This window comes from Crocuta crocuta, unplaced genomic scaffold, assembly GCF_008692635.1.
Source record: "Crocuta crocuta isolate KB4526 unplaced genomic scaffold, BGI_CrCroc_1.0 scaffold114, whole genome shotgun sequence".
Taxonomy (NCBI): domain Eukaryota; kingdom Metazoa; phylum Chordata; class Mammalia; order Carnivora; family Hyaenidae; genus Crocuta; species Crocuta crocuta.
The window spans coordinates 1,092,443-1,114,930 of record NW_027530000.1 but is presented as its reverse complement, the minus strand read 5'-3'; the positions used below and the strand labels follow the sequence as shown (position 1 = coordinate 1,114,930).

The 22,488-nt window shown below is 42.0% G+C and overlaps 1 protein-coding gene across 2 annotated transcripts in view; it reads right to left on the bottom strand.

Moving 5' to 3' along the window:
- Positions 1–22,418, bottom strand: part of ZNF268 (zinc finger protein 268) — a 46,216-nt gene extending 23,798 nt beyond the window's left edge. Inside the window, exons 1-3 of one of the 2 annotated variants that reach the window (XM_077763578.1) lie at positions 22,225–22,418; positions 21,863–21,941; positions 3,698–3,898 (exon numbers count right to left, since the gene is read on the bottom strand). In XM_077763578.1, coding sequence (XP_077619704.1) covers positions 3,698–3,898; positions 21,863–21,895 — 234 coding nt within the window. In that variant the 5' untranslated portion in view covers positions 21,896–21,941; positions 22,225–22,418. Of the gene's footprint in view, positions 1–3,697; positions 3,899–21,862; positions 21,942–22,110; positions 22,181–22,224 lie in introns of those variants that run through there. The other variant, XM_077763579.1, reaches the window with a different exon arrangement.
- Between the last annotated feature and the right edge of the window lie 70 nt (positions 22,419–22,488).

The window sequence follows — 22,488 nt, the reverse complement described above, 5'->3', positions numbered from 1 at the left end:
CTACACTGGGCTCCACGCTGGGCATGGAGCCTCCTTGGGGTTTTCTCTCCCTCTCTCTCTCCTTCTGCCCATCTGCCCCTCTCTCCTGCTCATGCTCTCTCTAAAAAAATTTTTTAATGCTTTTTATTTATTTTCAGGAGAGAGACAGAGTGCAAGCAGGGGAGAGGCAGAGAGAGAGGGAGACACAGAATGTGAAGCAGCTCCAGGCTCTAAGCTATCAATTCAGAGCCCTGCACGGGACTCAAATTCTCAAACTGCAAGATCATGACCTGAGCTGAAGTCAGATGCCACCCAGGTGCCCTATCTCTCTCTCTCTCTTTAAAATAAAAGAAAAAGGTGGGGCGCCTGGGTGGCTTAGTCNTGTGACTCCCTCTCTCTCTGACCCTCCCCTGCTCACGCTGTCTCTCTCTCTCTCCTAGAAATTAAATAAATAAATAAATAAGATAAAAGAAAAGAAAAGAAAAAGGAAAAAAAAGAAAAAAAAAAAAAGAAAAGACAAGCCAGAGACTGGGAGAAAACATGTACACATCACTTTTCTGATGAAGGACTTGAATCTACAATATGTAAAGAACTGTTAAAAGTTAATTAAAAGTTGGGGAAAAGAAAGGGACACAGGAGTGCTGATGCTCAGGGGCACATGGACCCCAACGTTCACNATATGGAAACCAACTTGACAATAAACTATATGTAAAAAAAATAAATAAATAAATAAAAAGAAAACATGTCTAATGGTTAAAAAATGTGTTAATAAAATAAGAGACTGAAAAAGAAAAAAAAGGGAAAAAATTAAAAAATAAAAAATAAAACAAAATTTTAAAATATTTGGGAAAAAAAAGTTGGGGAAAAGATCATATACTAAACAGATACTTCACCAAAGACATTCAGAGAGCAAAGCACATATTAAAAGATACTCAATAATACTAGCACAATAAAATACCACCTCATATGTACTAATATGGCAAACTTATTTAAACCCGGACACCAAACACTGGCCAGGATGAGGAGCAACAGGAGCTCTCACTGCTGTTAAAAATGCAAAACTGCACAGCCAAATACGTCGGAAGACAGCTTTTTACAAAGCTAAACGCACTGTTGCCATACAAGCCAGCAATTATGCTCCTAGGAATTTTCCCAACTGATGGGGAAAACTCATGTATACACAAAACCCCAGAGATGAATGTTGACAGCATCCATAGTCCGGAAGACTTACTACAAATAAGGCGGTGTGATACTGGCAGACAAGTAGACCGACTGTAGATGAAGTCACTCGTGTCAAGCAGTAAGGCAAGCAGCCAAGAGAGCTGCTGCAAGGCCAGATCGCTGTCCAAAGCCGGACAGGCGGACGACACCCAGAACTGAAAGCCAGCAGAACAAGAGACCAGCAAAGGCCCAGGATGATTAAACCCCTTTAACGGGAGGACTCGTGCAGCAAGCAGTCCGACTCTCCAGGTGCTGACCCTTTCACGTCTGGAAACATCAGAAAGGCAACTGCAGCCAGAGGTGCTGCCCAACTGACCTCCGAGCAGAAGAGATTCTCCACAGCTTGAACACAGGACAGGAGCACGTGCCGAGAGCGACCCGGACAGGACTGGGTCGTCATCCCAACTGTGCTCACAGACTAACTTCCTACCCCTCGCTGTATCTTGCTTGCCATGTGACTTTGTACAGTGCTCTGCTCTGTGTGATGTGTATGAAGCCACACTAAATGAAATGTCATTGAGTTTGAAATCCTGATCCTGCTTCACAATTATGTTAACCTTTCTCTAGGGGCGCCTGGGGGGCTCAGTTGGTTAAGCGTCCGACTTCAGCTCAGGTCATGATCTCACAGTTCAGTGGGTTCGAGCCCCGCGTCGGTCTCTGTGCTGACAGCTCAGAGCCTGGAGCCTGCTTTGGATTCCATGCGTCCCGCCCTCCCTCTCTCTAACCCTCTCCCCTGTTCACTCTCTGTCTTCTCTTTCAAAAATTAAGAAATATTAAAAAAATTAAAACAAAAACAAAAACCCTTGCTCTGAGACTGCATAAAGCTGACACAACTCATGTGCCTCTTCAGAGTGTGCTCGTGACACCATGGAACAGAATCGAGAGTTCTGAAAGCAAACCACACACAGGGACGCCTGACGGACGACAAGAATGACATAGGAAAAAGCCAATCACGTCACTGTCACTGGGACAACTGGACACCTCTGTGAAAAGATAAATCTTGCCTCCACTCACTCCGAACATAAAAATCCATTCGAGATGTACTGTAAATGAAATGTGAAAGGTAAAATAATAATGAAGAAAAATGTCTTCATGAGTTTCAGATAACAAAAAAGTATTTAAATTGGACACAAAAAGCACAAGCAATAAAAATTATGAATCAGAATAAATTAAAATTAGAAATATCTGTTCATCAAGAGACAACATTAACAGAATGAAAAGGCAAGCAAAAAAACCCCTGAACAATAGTTAATAGTATTCATACTGAAGTATTTAGACGAGGCATAATGGTATCTGAAATATATTAAGAAATGTACCCAGGGGCGCCTGGGTGGCTCAGTCGGTTAAGCGTCCGACTTCGGCTCAGGTCATGATCTCACGGTTATTGGGTTCGAGTCCCACATCGGGCTCTGTGCTGACAGCTCAGAGCCTGGAGGCTGTTTCGGATTCTGTGTCTCCCTCTCTCTCTGACCCTCCCCTGTTCACGCTGTCTCTCTCTCAGAAATAAATAAAACATAAAAAAAAAAAAGAAATGTACCCAAAATAAGACAGTTTAATGCATGCACAGAGAGATAGAAAGATGGATAACATGATGAAACAAGTATGGTAAAACGTTAATGGTAAATTCGAGGTGACAGGTACACGGAAGTTCACTAAAATCTTTCAACTTTGCCCTCTGAAAATTTTTGTAACAAAACCCCAGGTAAAATTTGAATATGGATTTGGTATCAAGTTAGTTTTAAACTTTCAAGTACACGGGTCACTGGATCTAGTTAAAATGAAGACTCGGCTATAACAGGATTGAGGTGGGGCGTGATACTCTGCATTTCTAACAAGCTTCCAGGATATTAAAAACTCTGTTAAACTAAGAAAAAAGAAAACGTAAAAGGCAACAAACTATCAAATAAGCATGACAGAAGGTACTCATCCTCTTTAGTCAGAAGCAAATTAAACCCATGGACACCATCATACAATCATCAGAATGGCCAAAATCAAAAGATTAACAACAGAAATTGTTGGCTGAGAAAGTGAGGCAAGTGGAAGTTCACACACTGTTCTCCATGGCATGCTCTGGTAAATATAATAAGAGTATGGGTGTTTAATCAAAGTGCTTACTGAAAAATATAAACAATATTGCAAGATACATGTGCATACACCATTAACAAAAACTAAAAATACACACACAGCAACAACAATACATATTTTGTGAATACATACAAGCAAAAGAAATCCATAAAAAATAAAGTCATTTTTAGAAGTGGGGAAGAAGACAAATGGAATTTGGGGAAATCAGACAATATATAAATAAAGGTAGATAAGGACCTTACACAGACCAGTGATGATAAACAGGCCATGAACTGAGAAGTGATTAACTTAATCCTTTGACCTAAGGATCCCCATCCTCTCCCCACCAAAAAAAAAAAAGAAAGAAAGAAAGAAAGAAAGAAAAAGGAGAAAAGTACTGTAGAAAAGAAGGGGGAATAAATACACAACTCACCCGAGCCTGGGTGGGCTCTGGCTGCCCCTGGGAGATAAACAGCCACTCTAGAACCCGCTCTGTCCTGTGATTCCTGTGTCTTTGCCGAGGTCCTCCAGGGAGGGGCCTCTGGTCAGGGCTTCCTCGACCCAGGATGGATTCCTGACCTCGGAACTCTCTGATTCTGTTGCACGAACTCTCTTGTTCCGGGAGAGGTGGAACCTGCGAATGCAAGCGCAAACTCTCTTTAACGGCCAGGATTTCTGTAGGCGCAGCCTCGCTCAGTCTTTTTTGCTGGTGAACACATTCACACGAGGCTAGGCTGGGTGTTCTGTGCTCTGTGTTCAGTGTCGCTGTGGGGCAGACACGAGACAAATGCAAACGGCAAGCCCAGCACACTGACAACAGTCCTCTCCCTACACGCTGCACAGGCACCCAGGAACCCTGAAGATGCAGAAAGCACCCTAAGAGGTGAACAACGTCAGCCACTTCAAGGAGAACACAATACTGGGTGCTAAAGAGTAACAAGTCTGTTGTAGGCCGAGTGTATACAAGCAAAGGATTTGGAATGAGCCAGTCTGTTTCAGAATTTCTTCCCTCACCATTTCGATGCTGATGAACAATTTACTTAAACTCTCTCACCAAGTTTCACATTCTGTTGTTATAAAAGCATTGGGGTAAAGTAACATCAGGGTATCAATGCAGGTTTTAATCTTCCCCAAACTCCCAATGAACATAGAAGAGCTCTACCATCATAGTGTAAGAAAAAGCCCAAGACGTCTACATCAAACAAGGGTCTCCTCACAAACATCAAGGTATACACAGACGTGACCCAAGAGCAGTGCACAGATCCCAGCAGAGTAAGAGTGAGCAAAGAAGGAAGATTCTGATGGGCTTCATACTCCACATCTCCAAAGTCACCAATGTGTGCCCCCAATGGGAGAGCAATCCCAAAGTCACTAAGTGACCTGACAGCACTGTGGCCATCGAAGAAAGTGAGAATTTGAGACAAATTGGCAGATGGTCTCTTCCAGGCACACATATTTTTGTTTTGAGGGGAAAATGCTAAAATTAGTGCCCAGATCAACCAGAACATAAAAATATTCAGGCAGTGAAAGGGAACAAGAGAGACAGAAAGAAACAGTCATANTGGGCGGGGGAAGGGCGGGGAGGAGAGGAGAGGAAAGGCAGAAAGGCTATTAGATAGTAAGAAAGAAGGGTTCAGACCTCATTCCAGAAATTAACAACAAAACACAAGATGTAAATCTGAGAGAAATGGATTAAAAGACCACAGGGCTAGAGAGAGAAAAAAGGGCTTCCTGTCAAGGCTGAGCACACAGGCGTGTGCTTGCTTGTGCTTCCAAACGAATCACTGAAAAGATGAAGTAGGAACTGTAAAAATGGTGGCCTCAGAAGGGAAAGAACAGGCCAAAAGGAATGGAAGCAAGTTAGTGTCTACTTTTGAATTATGTAAGTATTTTACATAATCAAAAAGAGGGTGTGCAATCTCTAAATTACAAATAAGTGTCAGCAAACATGTACGTTTATCATTTTAGAAATAAAACTACAAGAATATAATTTTTCTAACTGATCTTAACACGTAGTATTTGGCTCTGTATCCTTCAGATAAAATGAGCCACAAGGACATACTAAACTTCGTTCAGTATCCTTGTTAATAATAACAAATTGTGATTAATTTCAAAGCCATTTTATGTATAATGTAGGATATGACAGTTATATTGCTATTATTAAGAACCACGATATCTGGATTTAACAGACATATTCATAACATTCCTTCATAAAACAGAATACACATTACTTTCAAATACACATGGAACATTCTCCAGAACAGATCACACATCAAGCCACTAAACAAATCTCAACAAAGCCAAAAACATCACAGTCATACCGTGTATCTTTTCTGATGACAATGCTATGAAACTAGAAATCAATAACAAGAAAAACCTGGAAAAAACAGAAATATTTGCAAGTTAAATAACATACTACTAAAATAATGAATGGTTCATCCAAGAAATCAAAGAGAAAATTTAAAAGCACACAGAGAAAAATGAAAATGAAAACACAACAGTCCAAAATCTTTGGGATACAGCAACAGCTGTTCTAAGAGGGAAAGTTATAGCAATAAAGGTCTACCTCAAGAAGCAAGAAAAATATCAACAATTGACCTTACACCCAAAGGAACTAGAAAAAGAACAAACAAAACCCTAAAGCAGTAGAAGGAAAGAAATATTAGACCAGAAATAAATGAAATAGAAACTAAGAACACAAAAGAACAGATCAATGAAACCAGGAACTGGTTCTTTGAAAAGATCAACAAACTTGATAAACCTTTAACTATACTCTTCAGAAAGAAAGAAAGAAAGAAAAGGTGGGGGAAAGAGAGAAGACTCAAAAAAGCAAAATCAGAAGAGAAGACAAATAACAACTACCACCACAGAAATACAAAGGATTATGAGATTATGAAAAAGTATATGCCAACAAATTGGACAACATAGAAGAAACAGATAAATTCCTAGAGGCACATAACCTTCCAAAACTGAAAAAGAAACAAACAGAAAATTTGAACACACTGATCACTAGTAATGAAATTGAATCCCCAATCAAAAAATTCCCAATAGACAAAAGTCCAGGACTAGATGGCTTCACAGGTAACTTCTACCAAACATAGTAGCTACTCTTCTCAAACTATTCCAAAAAAAAGAAGGGGAAGGAAAACCTCCAAATTTATCCTATGAGGGCTGCATTACCCTGATCCCAAAAACAGATAAATACACTACAAAAAAAAAGGGGACTATAGGCCAGTATCTCTGATGAATACAGATGTAAAAATCGTCAACAAAATATCAGCTAACTGAATCCATCAATATGTTAAAAAAATCATTCACCACAATCAAAGGAGATAAATTCCTGAGTTGCAAGGGTGGTTCAATATTCGCAAACCAATCAACATGACAGATCACATCAACAAGAGAAAGAATGAAAACTGGGGCACCTGAGTGGTTCCGTCGGTTAAGTGGCCGACTTCGGCTCAGGTCACAATCTCACGGTTTGTGAGTTCGAGCCCCATATCAGGCTCTGTGCTGACAGCTCAGAGCCTGGAGCTGCTTCAGATTCTGTGTCTCCCTCTCTCTCTGACCCTCCCTCGCTCATGTTCTTTTTCTCTCTGTCTCAATAATAAATAACAGTAAAAAAAAATTATTTTAAAAGAAAGAATAAAAACCATATGATCATTTCATAGATGCAGAAAAGGCATTTCACAAAGTACAACTCACTCATGATAAAAACCCTCAACAAAGCAGGATTAGACGGAATATACCTCAATATAATAAAGGCTATATACAAAAACCCCACAGAAACATCATATTCCATGGTGAAAAACTGAAAACATTCCCTCTAAGATCAGGAAGAAGACAAGGATGTCCACTCTCACCACTTTTATTCAACACAGTACTCAAAGCCCCAGCCCCAGCATTCAGACAAGAAAAAGGAACAAAAGGCATCCGAACTGGTAAAGAAGAAGTAAAACTCACTATTTGCAGGTGACATGATAATATGTATAGAAAACCCCAAAGACTCCACAAAAAAGCTACTAGAACTGATAAATGAATTCAGTAAGGCTGCAGGATACAAAATCAATGCACAGAAATCTGTTGCATCTCTCCACACTAATAATGAAACAGCAGAAAGAGAAATTAAGAAAACAAACCCATCTACAACTGCACCAAACATGATAAAATACCTGGGAATAAACTTAATGAAGGAGGTAAAAGACGTGTACACTGTAGACTATAAAGCACTGAGGGAAGAAATTGAAGGGCATCTGGGTGGCTCAGTATCCAACTCTTGATTTTGGCTCAGGTCATGATCCCAGGGTAGTGGGATCAAGCCCCCCATCTCTCTCTTTCTCTCTCTGTCTTTCTCCCTTTCCCTCTGAGCCTCTACCCTGCTCATGCTCTCTCTTTCTCTCTGTCTCTAAAAAGCAAAAAACAAGAAGAAAGAAATTGAAAATGACACAAATGAAAAGATATCCCATGCTAAGGGACTAGCAGAATAAATACTATTAAAATGTCCATATTACCCAAGTAATCTACAGATTTAATGCAGTCCTTATCAAAATACCAACAGCATGTTTCACAGAAAAAGAACAAACAATCCGAAAATTTGTATGAAACCATAAAAGATTCCAAACAGCCAAAATAATCTTGAAAAAGAAAAACAAATCTGGAGGTATCATAATTCCAGATTCCAAGTTACACTATAAAGCTATAGTAATCAAAACAGTATGGTACTGGCACAAAAATAAACCCATAGATCAACAGAAGAGAACAGAAAGCCAAGGGACAAACTCACAATTATATAGCCAATTAATCTTCGACAAAGCAAGAAAGAATATTCAATGGGAAAAAGACAGTCTCTTCAACAAGTGGCGTTTGGGAAACCTGGACAGAAACTGGACCACTTTCTTACACCATATACAAAAATAAACTCAAGATGGATTAAGGACCTAAATGTGAGACCAGAAAGCATAAAAATCCTAGAAGAGAACACAGACAGTAATTCCTCTGATGTCTGCCATCGCAACATTTTTCTCAATATGTCTCCTGCAGCAAGGGAAATATAAGCAAAAATAAACTATTGGGACTACATCAAAATAAAAAGCCCCTACATAGCAAAGTAAACAAAACTAAAAGACAGCTTATGGAATGGGAGAAGATGCTTGAAAATGACATACCTGATAAAGAATTAGTATCCAAAATATAATTTTTTAAATGTTTTTATTTAATTTTGAAAGCGAGAGAGAGCAGGGGAGGGGCAGAGAGAGGGGGACATGGAATCTGAAGCAGGATCTAGGCTCTGAGCTGTCAGCACAGAGCTGCACATGGGGCTCGAACTCACCAACCTTGAGATCATGACCTGAGCCTAAGTCAGAGGCTTAACCGACAGTTACCCAGGTGCCCCAGTATCCAAAATATATAAAGAGCTGATACAAATAAACACCCAAAAAACAAATGACCTAATTTAAAAATGGGCAGAAGACATGAACAGACATTTTTCCCAAGAAGAATACAGATGGTCAACAGACACAGGAAAAGATGCTCAACATCACTCATCATCAGGGAAATACACATCAGAACTACAATGAGATCATCACCTCACATCTGTCAGAATGGCTAAAATCAACAACACAAGAAAACAACAAGCGTTGGCGAAGATGTGGAGAAAAAGGAACCCTCATGCACCGTTAGTAGGAATGCAAACTGGTTCAGCCACTATGGAAAACAGTATAGGGTTTCCTCAAAAAGCAAAAAATAAAATTACCCTATTTTCCAGTAATTGCATTAATGGGTATTTACCCAAAGAATACAAAAAACCTAATTTGAAAGGATAAATGCACCCTTATCCAGCACTATCTACAATAAGCAAATGGTGGGGGCAGCCCAAGTGTCCAGTAAGTGATGAATGGATAAAGAAGTTGTGGCACCTACATACACACACTGGAATATTATTCAGCCATTAAAAAGAATGAGATCTTGGGGCGCCTGGGTGGCTCAGTCAGTTAAGCTTCAGACTTCAGCCCAGGTCATGGTCTCATGGTTCATTAATTTGAGCCCCACATAGAGCTCTGTGCTGACAGCTCAGAGCCTGGAGCCTGTTTCAGATTCTGTGTCTCCCTCTCTCTGAGCCTCCTCCACTCATTCTCTCTCTCTCCCTCTCTCTCCCCCGCCTCTCAAAAATAAATGAAAACATTTTAAAAAAAGAATGAGATCTTGCCATTTGCAATAACATGGTTGGAGTGACAGTGGATTCTGCCTAGCAAAATAAGTCAGTCAGAGGGAGAGAAATACCATATGATTTCACTCATAGGATCCAAGAAACAGAACAAAGGGGAAAAAAGGAGAGAAACCAAGAAACAGACTCTTAACTACAGAGAACAAACTAATGGTTACCAGAGGGGTGGGGTTGGGGAATGAGTGAACTAGGTGATAGGGATTAAGAGTACACTTGTGATGAGCACTGAGTAATGTAAAGAATTGTTGAATCACTACATCGTACACCCAAAACTAATATAACACTGTATGTTACCTATACTAGAATTAAAATTAAAAACTTAATGAAATTTAAAAAGAATAAGATATCTAGCACAAGACAAAAAATGCAACAGAAAGTTTTTTAAAAGTCCTCATACACTGTTGTTGAGAATGTAAATTGGAACCACCAGTTTGTTACTCAAAATGCTAAACAGAGAATTACTGTATTACCCAGCAATTCCATCATAGGCATCTGCCCTAGAAAGTTAAAAGCATATGTCCATGCAAACACTTGTACACAAAGGCTCATAACAGCATTAGTCATAATAGTAAAAAAGTGGAAACAACCCAAATGTCCATCAATGGATGAATGGATGGATAAACAAAATGTGGTCTAACTATACAAAAGTTATTCTGCCTCAAAAAGGAACTAAGTACTGATATATGCTCCGCATGGATAAATTTTTGTAGCAGAAGTAACTGACAATTGGCTTTCTCGACTATAAGGTAACTGCCTGACAGTAAGTTTTTCATTGTCAAGGCATTCATTTCAAAGACATTCATCTTGGACAAACACATTGCCGGCTACACAAACAGGTAAAGAACAGGCTGCCCCTCTCAATGAAGTTCCCGTTTCCAAAGGTCCTAAGTGAACTACATAATAACTAGCTTGAATGACCCTGCTTTTCCCTGTCTGTGCTTTTTTTGCTTTGTTTTGTTTCAAATTTTCAATGAAATTCTAGTTGGTTAACATAACATAGTGTAACATGGGTTTCAGGAGTAGAATTTAGTGATTCATCATTTACATACAACACCCAGTGTTTTCACAAGTGCCCTCAATACTCACCATCACCCATTTAACCCATCCCCTGCCCACCTCTCCCACAGCAACCCTTAGTTTGTTCTCTATAGCTGAGTCTCTTATGGTTTGCTTCCCTTATTTTTCCCTTCCCCTATGTTCATCTGTAATGTTTCTTTTTTTTTTTTTTTTTTCAGTGAGAGAGAGAATGTGAGTAGGGGAGAGGAGGGGGGGGAGAGAGAGAGAGAGAGAGAGAGAATCTGAAGCAGGCTCTACCTATAGAGCCCCATGCAGGGCTCGATCCCATGACCCTGGTATCATGACCTTAGCTGCAAGAGTCAGATGCTCAACTGACTGAGCCACCCAGGAACCTGCATCTATATAATGTTTCTTAAATTCCACATATAAGTGAAATCATATGGTATTTGTCTTTGTTTGACTTATTTCTCTTAGCATAACATACTTTAGCTCCATCCATGTCATTGCAAATGGCAAGATTTCATTCCTTTTGATTGCTGAGAATATTCCATTGTGTGTGTGTATATATATATCTAGCCCACTAATCTTCAACAAAGCAGAAAAGAATACTCAATGGGAAAAAGGCAGTCTTTTCAGCAAATGGTGTCGGGAACACTGGACAGCAACATGCAGAAGAATGAACTTGGGCCACTTTTTTACACTATACACAAAAATAAATTCAAAATGCATGAAAGACCTAAATGTGACAGGAAACTATCAAAATCTTAGAGGAGAACATAGGCAGCAATCTCTCTGACATTGTCCATGGCAACTTCTTACTAGATATGTCTCTGGAGACAAGGAAAACAAAAGCTGAAATGAACTATGGGATGTCATCAAGATAAAAAGCTTCTGCACAATGAAAGAAACAATCAGCAAAACTAAAAGGCAACCTAGGGAATGGGAGATGATATTTGCAAATGACATGTCTGATAAAGGGTTAGTATCCAAAATCTATAAAGAATTTATCAAACTCGACACCTAAAAAACAAATAATCCAGTTAAGAAATGGGTAGAAGATGGGTGCTTGGGTGGCTCAGTCAGTTAAGTGTCTGACTTCGGCTCAGGTCATGATCTCACAGTTCGTGGGTTCAAGCCCAGTGTCAGGATCTGTGCTGACAGCTGAACCTGGAGCCTGCTTCAGATTCTGTGTGTGTCTCTCTCTCTGCCCCTTAACCACTCCTGCTCTCCCTCTGTCTCTCAAAAATAAATAAACGTTAAAAAAAAGAAAGAAAGAAAGAAATGGGCAGAAGACATGAACAGACACTTTTCCAAAGAAGACATCCATATGGGGGCGCCTGGCGGGCTTAGTCGGTTAAGCGTCCAACTTTCACTTAGGTCATGATCTCGCGGTTCATGGGTTCGAGCCCCGCGTCGGGCTCTGTGCTGACTGCCAGCTCAGAGCCTGGAGCCTGTTTCAGAGTCTGTGACTCCCTCTCTCTCTGACCCTCCCCTGCTCACCCTGTCTCTCTCTCTCTCTCTCTCTTCTAGAAATAAATAAAACATTAAAAAAAAAAATTAAAATTCTTAAAAAAAAAAAGACATCCATATGGCCAATAGACACGGGAAAAGATGCTCAACATCACTCATCATCAGGGAAATACGAATCAAAACCACAATGAGATACCTGTCAGAATGGCTGAAATGAACAATTCAGGAGGCCTGAGTTGCTCAGTCAGTTAAGCATCCAGCTCTTGATTTCAGCTCAGGTCATGATCTCACAGTTCATGAGTTCAAGCCCCGAGTCAGGGCTCTGCACTGACAACACAAAGCCTGCTTGTGATTCTCTCTCCTTCTCTCTCTGCCCCTCCCCGCTTGCGCTTGCTCTCTCTCTCAAAACAAACATTTAAAACACACAGGAAACAACAGATGTTGGTAAGGGTACAGAAAAAGGGAAACCCTTTTGCACTGTTGGAATACAAGTTGGTGCAGCAGCTCTGGAAAACAGTAGAGGTTCCTTAAAAACTTAAAAAGAGAACCACCCTACAATTTAGCAATTGCACTACTAGGTTATTTGCACGAAGGATACAAAGTACTGATTTGAAGGGGTATATGCACCCTTTCTGTGCTTTAATTCTCATCCTTATATTTCATTGTTTCCAATATATTTATTTATTTTTGAGAGAGCACAAGCAGGGGAGGGGCAGAGAGAGAGGGAGACACAGAATCCGAAGCANCAGCACCCCCCCCCAAAAAAAAAAAGACAGAACCCCAGGCCTGAGCTCAAGCTCTCCCTCCCCATGCCCTTGCTGCCTGGCATACCATGTACCCGCCAGGACTTGTGAGTTATAAACCTTGTTTTTTCAAAGTTCCCTGATGGTTGTTGCTGAGATGCATCTTGCAATCATAGGAAGAACATCAAATGCTGGGCTATCCGCAACTCTGACTCCAGTCAGGGAAACGTCTAGAGACTCAACGCATGGGCCCCGGTGAGTGTCGCAGACACTGCTAGTCACCATCACTAATGACAGGCTGAAGTCAACACAAAGTAACCCTGAAAACGTGCTACAAGAAACAAGCCAGATATAAAAAGGCCACATCTAGTAGAACTATATGAAATGTCCAGAATTGGTAAACTCCTAACAACACAAAGTAGATTAATGGTTGCCAGAGAAAAGGGGGAAGAGGGAATGGAGAGGGACTGCAGATGGGGACAGTGCTTCTTTTTAGAGTGATAATAATGTTCTGGAACCAGACACTGGTGATATTTGTTTAACTATGAATACTAAAAATGACTGCATGGTACACTTTAAGTTTATGGTATATAAATTATGCCACAATAAAACTTGTATATAAAGAGTATTTAACGCCAATGGTTTTTATTAAATTGATGGCTTTGCAAAAATCATCTCATCCAGGTTTACATTCACGTTGCTGCAGGTATTCATTGTGCTGTTTTGAAGTCAGGGCCCTCTCACCAACTCCCAACAACCGCTGCTCTGCTTTCTCTGGGCATCTCATAGACACGGGCTCATACTCTGTACTGTGAATGGCTTGTTTCAGTTGAGGTTTACTCTTGTTATGGCCTGTACCGACAGTTTGTCCCCTTTATTGCTGAACAGTATTCCACTTTATATACCTATCAGTTAACATTTAGATTACAGTTTTGGACTACTGAGAATAATCCTGCCATGAACATTCACATATAAGTCATTGTGTAATTTTTCCTTTATCTTGGTTAATTGCTAGAAATCAAAGTGCTGCGTTGTATGGTAGGTTTATTTTTAACCTTTTAAGTAGGATCTGCACCCAACGTGGGGCTTGAACTCACGACCCAGATATCAAGAGTCGGATGCTCTACTGACTGAGGCAGCCAGGAGCCACCGTATTTATTAAAGAAATTGCGAAAACCCTTTCAAAGTGACTGTACCACTTTATATTCCCACCAGCAGTCTATAAATGCTCTAATTTCTCTTTCATTGTCTGCTTTCTGCTTACAGCCATTCTAGTGGGTATAGAGTGATCCCTCATCAAGATGAAATTTCTATTTCCCTAGTAACTAATGATGGTAAGCATCTTTTCATGTGCTTATTTGCCATCTATGTATCTTCTGTGGTGAAATGTCTGCTCAAATCCTTTCCCCATTTTTAAACTGGGTTGTCTGCATACTGAGTTATGTGTCCTTTATATATTCTGAATACATTCCTCTGTTGGGATATATGATTTACAAATATTATCTCAGAGTCTGTGACTTGTCTTTTCATTTGCTGAAAGAAGGGACTCTGAAGTGCACAAGTTTTTTACTTTGATGTATTAGTCCAATGTATAATCAAAAGCACAATCTATATAATAGCTTTCTCTTTTTTTGTAGACCGTGGTAATGGAGGTATAGCTAAGAACTATGGCCTAACCCAAGGTCATGAATGTTTTCCTATGTGTTTCCTTCCAGAAGTGGCATAGCATTTGCTTGTACAGTTAAATCTATACTCCATTTTGAGTTCATTTTTTTGTACTGGGTGAGGTAAGAGTCAAAGTTCATCTTTTCAAAAAAAATTTTAATTGTGGTTAAAATATACAAAACATAAAACTTATCTTACCCATTTTTAAATGTACAGTTCAGCGGAATTAAGTACGTTCACAGTGTTACATAGTCATTACCACCATCCCCTCCCAGAACCCTTCTCCTCCGTAAGACTGAAACTGTATCCTCTGAACATAACTCCTCACTCTCCCCTCCCCTAGCCCCTGACAGCCATCACTCTACATTCTGTTTATGACTCTGACAACTCTGAGAACTCACATAAGTAAAATCATGTAACGTTTGTCCTTTCATGACTGGTTTATTGCACTAAACACAGTATCCTAAAGGCTCATCCATGTTACAGCAGGTGTCAGAATTTCCTTTCTTTTTAAGGCTGAATCATATTCCACGTGTATCTGTATTAGCATGTGTGCGTGTGCACACACACACACGTACACATTTTGTTTATCCATTCACCTTTCAGGGAACACTTACATTACTTCCACCAAAAAGAGAGCAATTAGTAATTCTAAAAAAGTGAAAACTCTGTAATTTAAATTGGAAATACCAATATGAACATGATCTTTCCCCCAAAGATTCCTAAGTCTGCCTAGTGAAACGGCCTAGAAGCAATGACATCCAGGATCAGTTGTGGTCTCGGAGCATATTAACCTACTAAAAAGATATCAGGTTCCTAGGAGGAAAGGTGGATTTCAGATTTGGGACAGGAATTAATCAGATGAGCCTAGAATATCTTGTTGGTCCCAAAAGTGAAGAAGACAAGAAGCCAGCTAAGACTAATACAGTCATTTCAAAAGAGCTCAGGGCCAAGCTGAAGAGACCTCCTCCAGCCAAAGCGGGGGCAATGTAACCATCTGAAAGAGTAAAGACTGCAACTGATTGAAACTAACTGAACACATTAAGATTTACGAATTTCTTAATCATACTCAAATTAACAACAAGAAAATCAAACAAAAAACTCCTTGCTGTCATCAATGGAGGTAATTATGGCATCAACTCCTTAGGGAACCCTGGCACTTAATGGGAAAGAATTAAGCATGTACCCCGTCGTTCCTATTCAAATTCAGGACAGGAGTGAAGCAGCTGTAAGCCAGCTTCATGCAGTCCTGCAGCCTGGGGCTCACATCCAACCTCTAAAATGGGAATAAACTGTCCCTGACAATAATCAAAAGCAGATTGGGGTGAGGGATACCTTGATGGCTCAGTCAGGTAAGCATCCAAATCCTGATATCAGCTCAGGTCATGATTTCATATTGTGAGGTCACGGGATCAAGCCCTGCATCGGGCTCCCACGTTGAGCCTGGAGGCTGCCTGGGATTCTCTCTCTCTCTTGCTTTCTCTTCCCCTTCCTTGCCTATACACACTTTCTCTTTCTCTCTCAAAATAAAGAAACTTAAAAAAAAAAAAAGCAGATGGGAAAAAACCAAAACTATATGCATATCTTGAGTAAGGTACCTTCATCCTGTATCTTAACTTTTTCCTTCAAAGAATTTTTCAAGCACAGTGACCAGCACACAAGATAATGAAACTTTCAGAAAGTAAGATGACAGAAACAAAACTAATAAAAGTAAAAACAACAACAACAAATAAAACAGAAACAAAGCCAACAGACACTGGAATCAATGAACACTGACTATAAAGCAAATATCTCATTATATTCAAGGAGATAAAGGCAAACTACAATTTGGGCAGGAATTAGATCATGATTTAGCAAGCACATTTGAAAAAGAAAAGGAATTAATAGAAACAGAAAAAACATATTAACCAAAATACGTTTAATTGCAGGTTAGAATGAATTAGTCAAGTGAAAGACAAATTAGAAGAATTTATCCAGAAAGTAGCTATTAATTTTTCTAATTTTAAAGCAATAAATAGTATTTATAACTTCCAAACCTCTGTAGAGAGAGAAAAGAATAAAGGCAAGACAGAAGAAAAAACAAAAGTTAAAAAACCCAGATCAAGTAGAGCAAATAGGAAGCAAGTAAAATAGTAATTTAAACTCAAACATATCAGTAATTGCATTAATCATAAAGTGTTCCAGTCAAAATAAAAAGATTGACAAATTAAAAACAGTGAATTTTAAAAAGACACATCTAAAACATAAGGATACAAACAATAAAACAACTAACCAAAAAAGGAAGCTCCAACAGCTCTACGGACATAAACAGGCTTTAAAGTAAAAAAGAATTCCTAGAAATAAAGGTGATTCCCCAATCATTAAAGGCTCATTGCATCAGGAAAACGTACTTTTAAGCTGTTTGGAGAGGATGAGTAGCTTGCTCAAAGTCAGCCAAGGAGGGGTGGCTGGAATTCAAACTAGCCACCAACTTACATCATCTCTCCCCTCCAAGCTCCCAACAGCTAAGGACACAGCAGCTGGGGCCCTCCTGTCCCTGAGCTCCAGGGCTGTCCCTGCCGCCCCCTGCCCCCCACTGCCGCCAGCACCTGCACAAGCGGCCTTCTCTGCCTGAAACCGTACGTCCCTCCACTTCACACAGCTAATTCTAGAGATCCTTTGAGAGTACACACTGTTAACCATCACTCCCTGGGCTTCCTTCTGCCTCAGCTCCAATCCCACGGCTGCCTGGACTGCACTCTATGCCCCTCTCTGAACTTCCTGGAAGACGTGAGATCTCTGTGGCCAGGGCTGCCTCTGACCTGTGTATCCTCAGTGCCAAATCAATGCCTGGAATATATAAACAGGTGTTTAGTAAGGGTTGTTAGTTTAGAACAAGTAATTAATGAATCAACATTGCCACATTTTAACCTTTAATTCCCCAAGAGGATCAGTATGGGGAAAGCTAAAAACATACAGTATGGGATATACAGGGGCACCAGCCAACCTTCCTCAGAAAGGCCTTTCTAGCAGAATTCCCTTCCCTCCTCCAAGCTCCAGCTCACATCAGTCTTGAGTCCCCCAACTCGCTGCACTACAAACTATGAACATCAGCAGCATGTCTGGACGGTGATGGTGACTGACAGAGGTCCACGGGAGCACAGGTCCCAGAGAACCACGCACTGGAGAACTAGGGAGACAAAGTTCACTGACATAAGTAAGTCAACTCCCATTTGAGAGGAAGACCAAGAAGGCCTTTCCCATCCCCTAGGAATGGAGACTCACTATAATCGAATTTGTAATAACCTACTTAAAGGGGGCGTGGGGGGAGTGCCAGTGGAAGAAAGTAGCCAAACAACTAAAGTGAGTGAAAAAACAAAACTTGCCGATACGAGCTCAGCATCCTCAGAGGAAAGAAACAGGGATCTAGGGGTTCACGAGGCCCCAGTGAAATGCCACTTCCCACGCTCACCTCCTTTTGCTCTGAATTCATACTTATCAAATAGCCTTCTAGTTACTAAGTATCACCTTGATACCTATAAGAAGACACCCAGAATATGGGCCCAGTATATATGTCAGGGGAAAGGGTCTCCTCTGGTGTACACTGTATATTATATCCTTTCAGCTTTCAGCCCATGCCTGGGTGAGGTCATCTATGTTTAGAAAGAAACCCAGTATCTATCTATCATTCCCCAGAGACTGGGCCACACCCACCCACTCTGCCCAGGGCATGGCTACATACTTCACTGGTAAACTATTAGGGCTCAGAATGCTGGAATCTGTGTCCTGAGAAATTCCCAGCCTACATCCTGAAACAGAAGAGTACATTGGCCAAGGAAATGGGTGTGAAGCCATACAACCGGAGTTTAAATCGTGACTCTACACTGACCAGAGGTATAATCTGGTTCCTAACTAAAGGCATTAAATAATATCTACACAAGACTTAGCACCACATCTCACACATAGTAAGCACTGATTATCAACATTTGGTTGGAATGGTAAAAAATACAAGACTACTTAAAGAAAATAAGTCACTCTGAAAAACGTCAACTGGCTAAATCAAAGTGTAAGCTTGTTCTCAGAAGAGGAACCTACTTTCAAACAGCCTCCAGTCTGTCCAGTTTCTCTATCTCTACTGTCCTAGAAAAAAACCTCTGCCACCTCTGGTCTGCTGTGACCTAACTGGCCACCCCTTTCCCACCACGGTGTCTATTCTTGCCCATCTGCAACCCATTCTCTACTCAGCAGCAAGAAGGGTCTTGGAAAAACCTACCTACATCATGTCGCCCCCTTTCTTAACACAATACCTTCGTAGCCTGACCTGGACTCTGGCCCTCTCTGTGTCTGCTCCCTTCCCTTCCCCCACATCCCCAGTCCCACAGGCCTTCCTCCCATGTTACAAAAGCACAAGACTTCTCCTACCTCATGACCTTGGCAGAGGCCGTTCCCATCCTGTTGCTATTCCACCTGATCCTCCCAGGGCTGACCTGCTCCTGGGACTCAGACCTTGATTTAATATCACCTCCTTAGTGGGGCCTTCTCCAGTCACCCGATCTTTGACATTACCAGTTTTAATTCTATGTATAACTCAACTCTGACATTTTCTTTTTACTTGAGCAGTTTCTTCGTTTACTTTGTCATCTGCCTCCCTCCACCAGAACGCAAACTCCCCAAGAGCAGGGATTCTGTCAGTCTGGTTCAACAGCACACGCCCAGGACCTTGCAGGAGGCCTGGAACGTAGTGGGTGCTCAGCAAATATCTGGAGAATGAAAAAATGAGCAAACATTAAAAAAAACCCAAAGTGTATGGTTTCTAACTATTAGGATGCTCTTTGTCTTGAAAGGGTGAATACTGTCACGTTGAGAACTCGGAACTGCGAGCCTCACTTGCATGGGTTTGAATTCTGTCTTCTATTTACGTGCTGTGTGACTTCGGCAAAACACTGTTCCCTCTTGTTTCAAATGAAGCTAACATCAGCACCTTCCCATGAGGCTGCTGTGAGAATTAAGGTTTGTATGTGTAACGTAATTAGACCCATGCCTAGGACATAGGAAACACTATGTAAATGTTAATTAGCAATGTTGGAAAGCTTTCTTTACACAAGTCCTCTGCATTTTTTAGGTTTATAGCAATTTTATCTTTCTTACTACCACTGTAAATAGGATAATTTCTTTCACTGTATTCCCTAAATTGGTAACTATTTATAAGGAGAAAACCGACTGATTTTTAGACTGATTTTGTACCCAGGCAGCTCACTGGATTGTCCCCCAGCTCCCACTCTCTTCCCACTGCAGCAGAGCGACTGCCCTAATTCTACATCACTGTGCCCATTCCCATCTCTGCCGCCACCTGCCGCTCCTGTTCCACTCTTTCACCTTCTTTCCCTGCTGAACATGCAGATACTCACGCTGTTTTAGAAATATTACCAGCAACACACACCACTACCATCACCACTAAATCCAATTTAAACTTTCATGACCTAACGTTACTTGACCTCCCTGGGACATTTCTCATACGACCAGTGCTGAGGTTTTTTCACTCTAAAACACAAGTCTCTTATCTTCTCTCATCTCTTTGGGGCTCCCGCCCAGTCTCCAGCCCCTCGGCTGCTGCCTTCCCTTGTCAACTCCCTGGGTGCTGTCCTCAGTCCGCTCCTCATCCCACACACTCTCTTTGGGCTAATGTGGCCATATCTAATCAGTGCAACCTGTCCAGATCTTTCTCCTGAGACACATGCTTACTCACTTGCCCCCAACAAGGGGGAGGTCCCATCCATATAAAAATGTCCATCCCTTGGGGCGCCTGGGTGGCCGACCAGCTCAGGTCATGATCTCACAGTTCATGGGTTCGAGCCCCGCATCGGGCTCTGTGCTGCCAGCTCAGAGCCTGGAGCCTGTTTCAGATTCTTTGTCTCCCTCTCTCTCTGACCCTCCCCTTCTCACACTGTCTCTCTCTCTCTCTCAGAAATAAATAAAACGTTAAAATTAAAAAAAAAAAAGTCCATCCCCACCCCCACCCCCAGGCCAAAGCAACTCCAACAGTCCTCACTGACCCCGGGAACGTTACCACTCCCAACCCAGGCCCCCAGAGCAGAATTCCAACAGCGATTCCTGGCTCTCCCACCTCCCTCACAATCAGCACCCAACTAGTTACCAAATCCAGTTGCTTCTGCCCCCCCTTTTTTAAATAAGTGTCTTCTACATATTTAACAAACTTGCTTATTTACTAATTTATCTTACGGAGGTAGAGTTGATACACAATGTTGCATTAGTTTCAGATGTACAACAGTTATTCGATAGATCTATGCTACGTCGTGTTCACCACAAGTGAAGCCACCATCTGTCACCATACATTATTATAATACCACTGAGAACATTTCCTACGCTGTTCCTTTTATCCTCATGACTTACTTGTGCCGCTTTACCATCTTTCTTCTCAAAACTACTAGTTTCCTTAAACCCTGTCTTCTCTTGCTCACTGCAGACTATTCCAACCCAAAGTCCTTTGTGAAATCATTCCAATAAATCTTTCTCCCCAAAAGGATAAAAACCAAGTTTTTAATATGATCCTCAAACCCCTCTATGACTCTGGCCTTTTTTTCTTTTTTTTTTGGAGAGAGAGAGAGAACACATGCGTGAGAGTAGGAGAGGGACAGAGGGAGAGGGAGTGTGAATCTCAGGCAGCTTTCATGCCCAGCGCAGGGCTCAATCTCACAACCATGAGATCATGACCTGAGCCAAAATCAAGAGTTAGACACTTAACTGACTGAGCCACCCAGGCGCCCTGGCTTCATTTCTTAATATACATTCCACCACTACCTACAAATCCTCAGCAACTCTAAAGTGATCAAAATTCACCAACATACTAAGTCATTTCAAGCTTCTCAAATTTGCATGTTGCCTCCTTTTCCCAGGGTGACCTTCAGTCCCTTAATTCACATTCACCTTTCAAACCTCAGTTAAGAATGTCTTATTACTCAGCCACGGAAGGAGTACCCTTACCTCCAAACTGGCCTTCTGCCGGGTGTCCCCACGCACTTGTGCGCCCTGTTCTGAGCACCTACTAACCTGTCACTGGGCCTCCAGGTTCTCTCGTCCACCGGCCCCACCAGACCTCTGCTCTTACAAAGCAGGACAACAACTTCTCTCTGCACTATCAGCACCTGCCTCCGCGTCCAGCAAACACAAGACAATCAAAACTGTTGAACAAGAGAATAAACGAGAGCCAACTTTCCTAAACGAGGCTCAAAGACATAAGACCTATAAGACGTTAGAGATGATAACCCTTTAACTCAAATCTGAGCACAAAATAGGCAGGAAAGAAACTGAAAGCTGTAAATTAGAAGTCTGATAGGAAGTATTCCTGGACGTCTAGCATCTTCTACAGGAGGACCAGTGTCTTGGAAGAAGAGAGGAGAGAAGGAGCTCAGATCAACTCTCACCCCGGCAAAGATGGAGTTCAGGGACCGCTTGTCAGAAAGGAGAGGAAAACCCTACTTACCCAGATGGCAGCTGTCCGGACCCTGGTGGCCATCCCCACGGTCAGGTCTGTGCGTCCCGCGGGTGGCAGGACCCGAGGGCTGCCCGAAAGAAAAAGAAACATGAAGGATCTCTCCTCCGTTCCCACCCTTAATCAGGGGAGGCCCTCCTGCACCCAAAGAGGGAGGGTCCGGGACCCCCGCACCCGCCCTTTCCGCCACCGAGATTCCTTCCCGCGTGGAGCCACGCGGTTCCCCGCCTCCCACGCACCCCTTCCCAGCACAGCCGCGACCGGGTCAGGACCCTGTTCCGAGTCTGGGCAGGAGGGAGCGAGGTCCCACTGCCTGCAAACGTAAGGAACTGGGCGCGTCCGGCTCCACTAACCCCTCAGCGAGTGGCCCCGGGACGGGCTGCCTCCGCCTCCTGGAGCTGAAGTCCAATTGGCTCTGTCCTCCCTTCTGATTCCGCGGCTGCCGGCCCGCGTGCTTAGGTCACGGCCCTCGGGGGAAGGTGCGGCCAGCCCCCTGCAGCTCCGGTCACCACCGACACGCGGAACTGACACAGACCGCAAAACGAGGTTCTTCAGGCCGGGGCCCAGCCAACCGTGACTGTTAGGGGCGCACAGGAAATGCGTCAGTGCGACCCCGG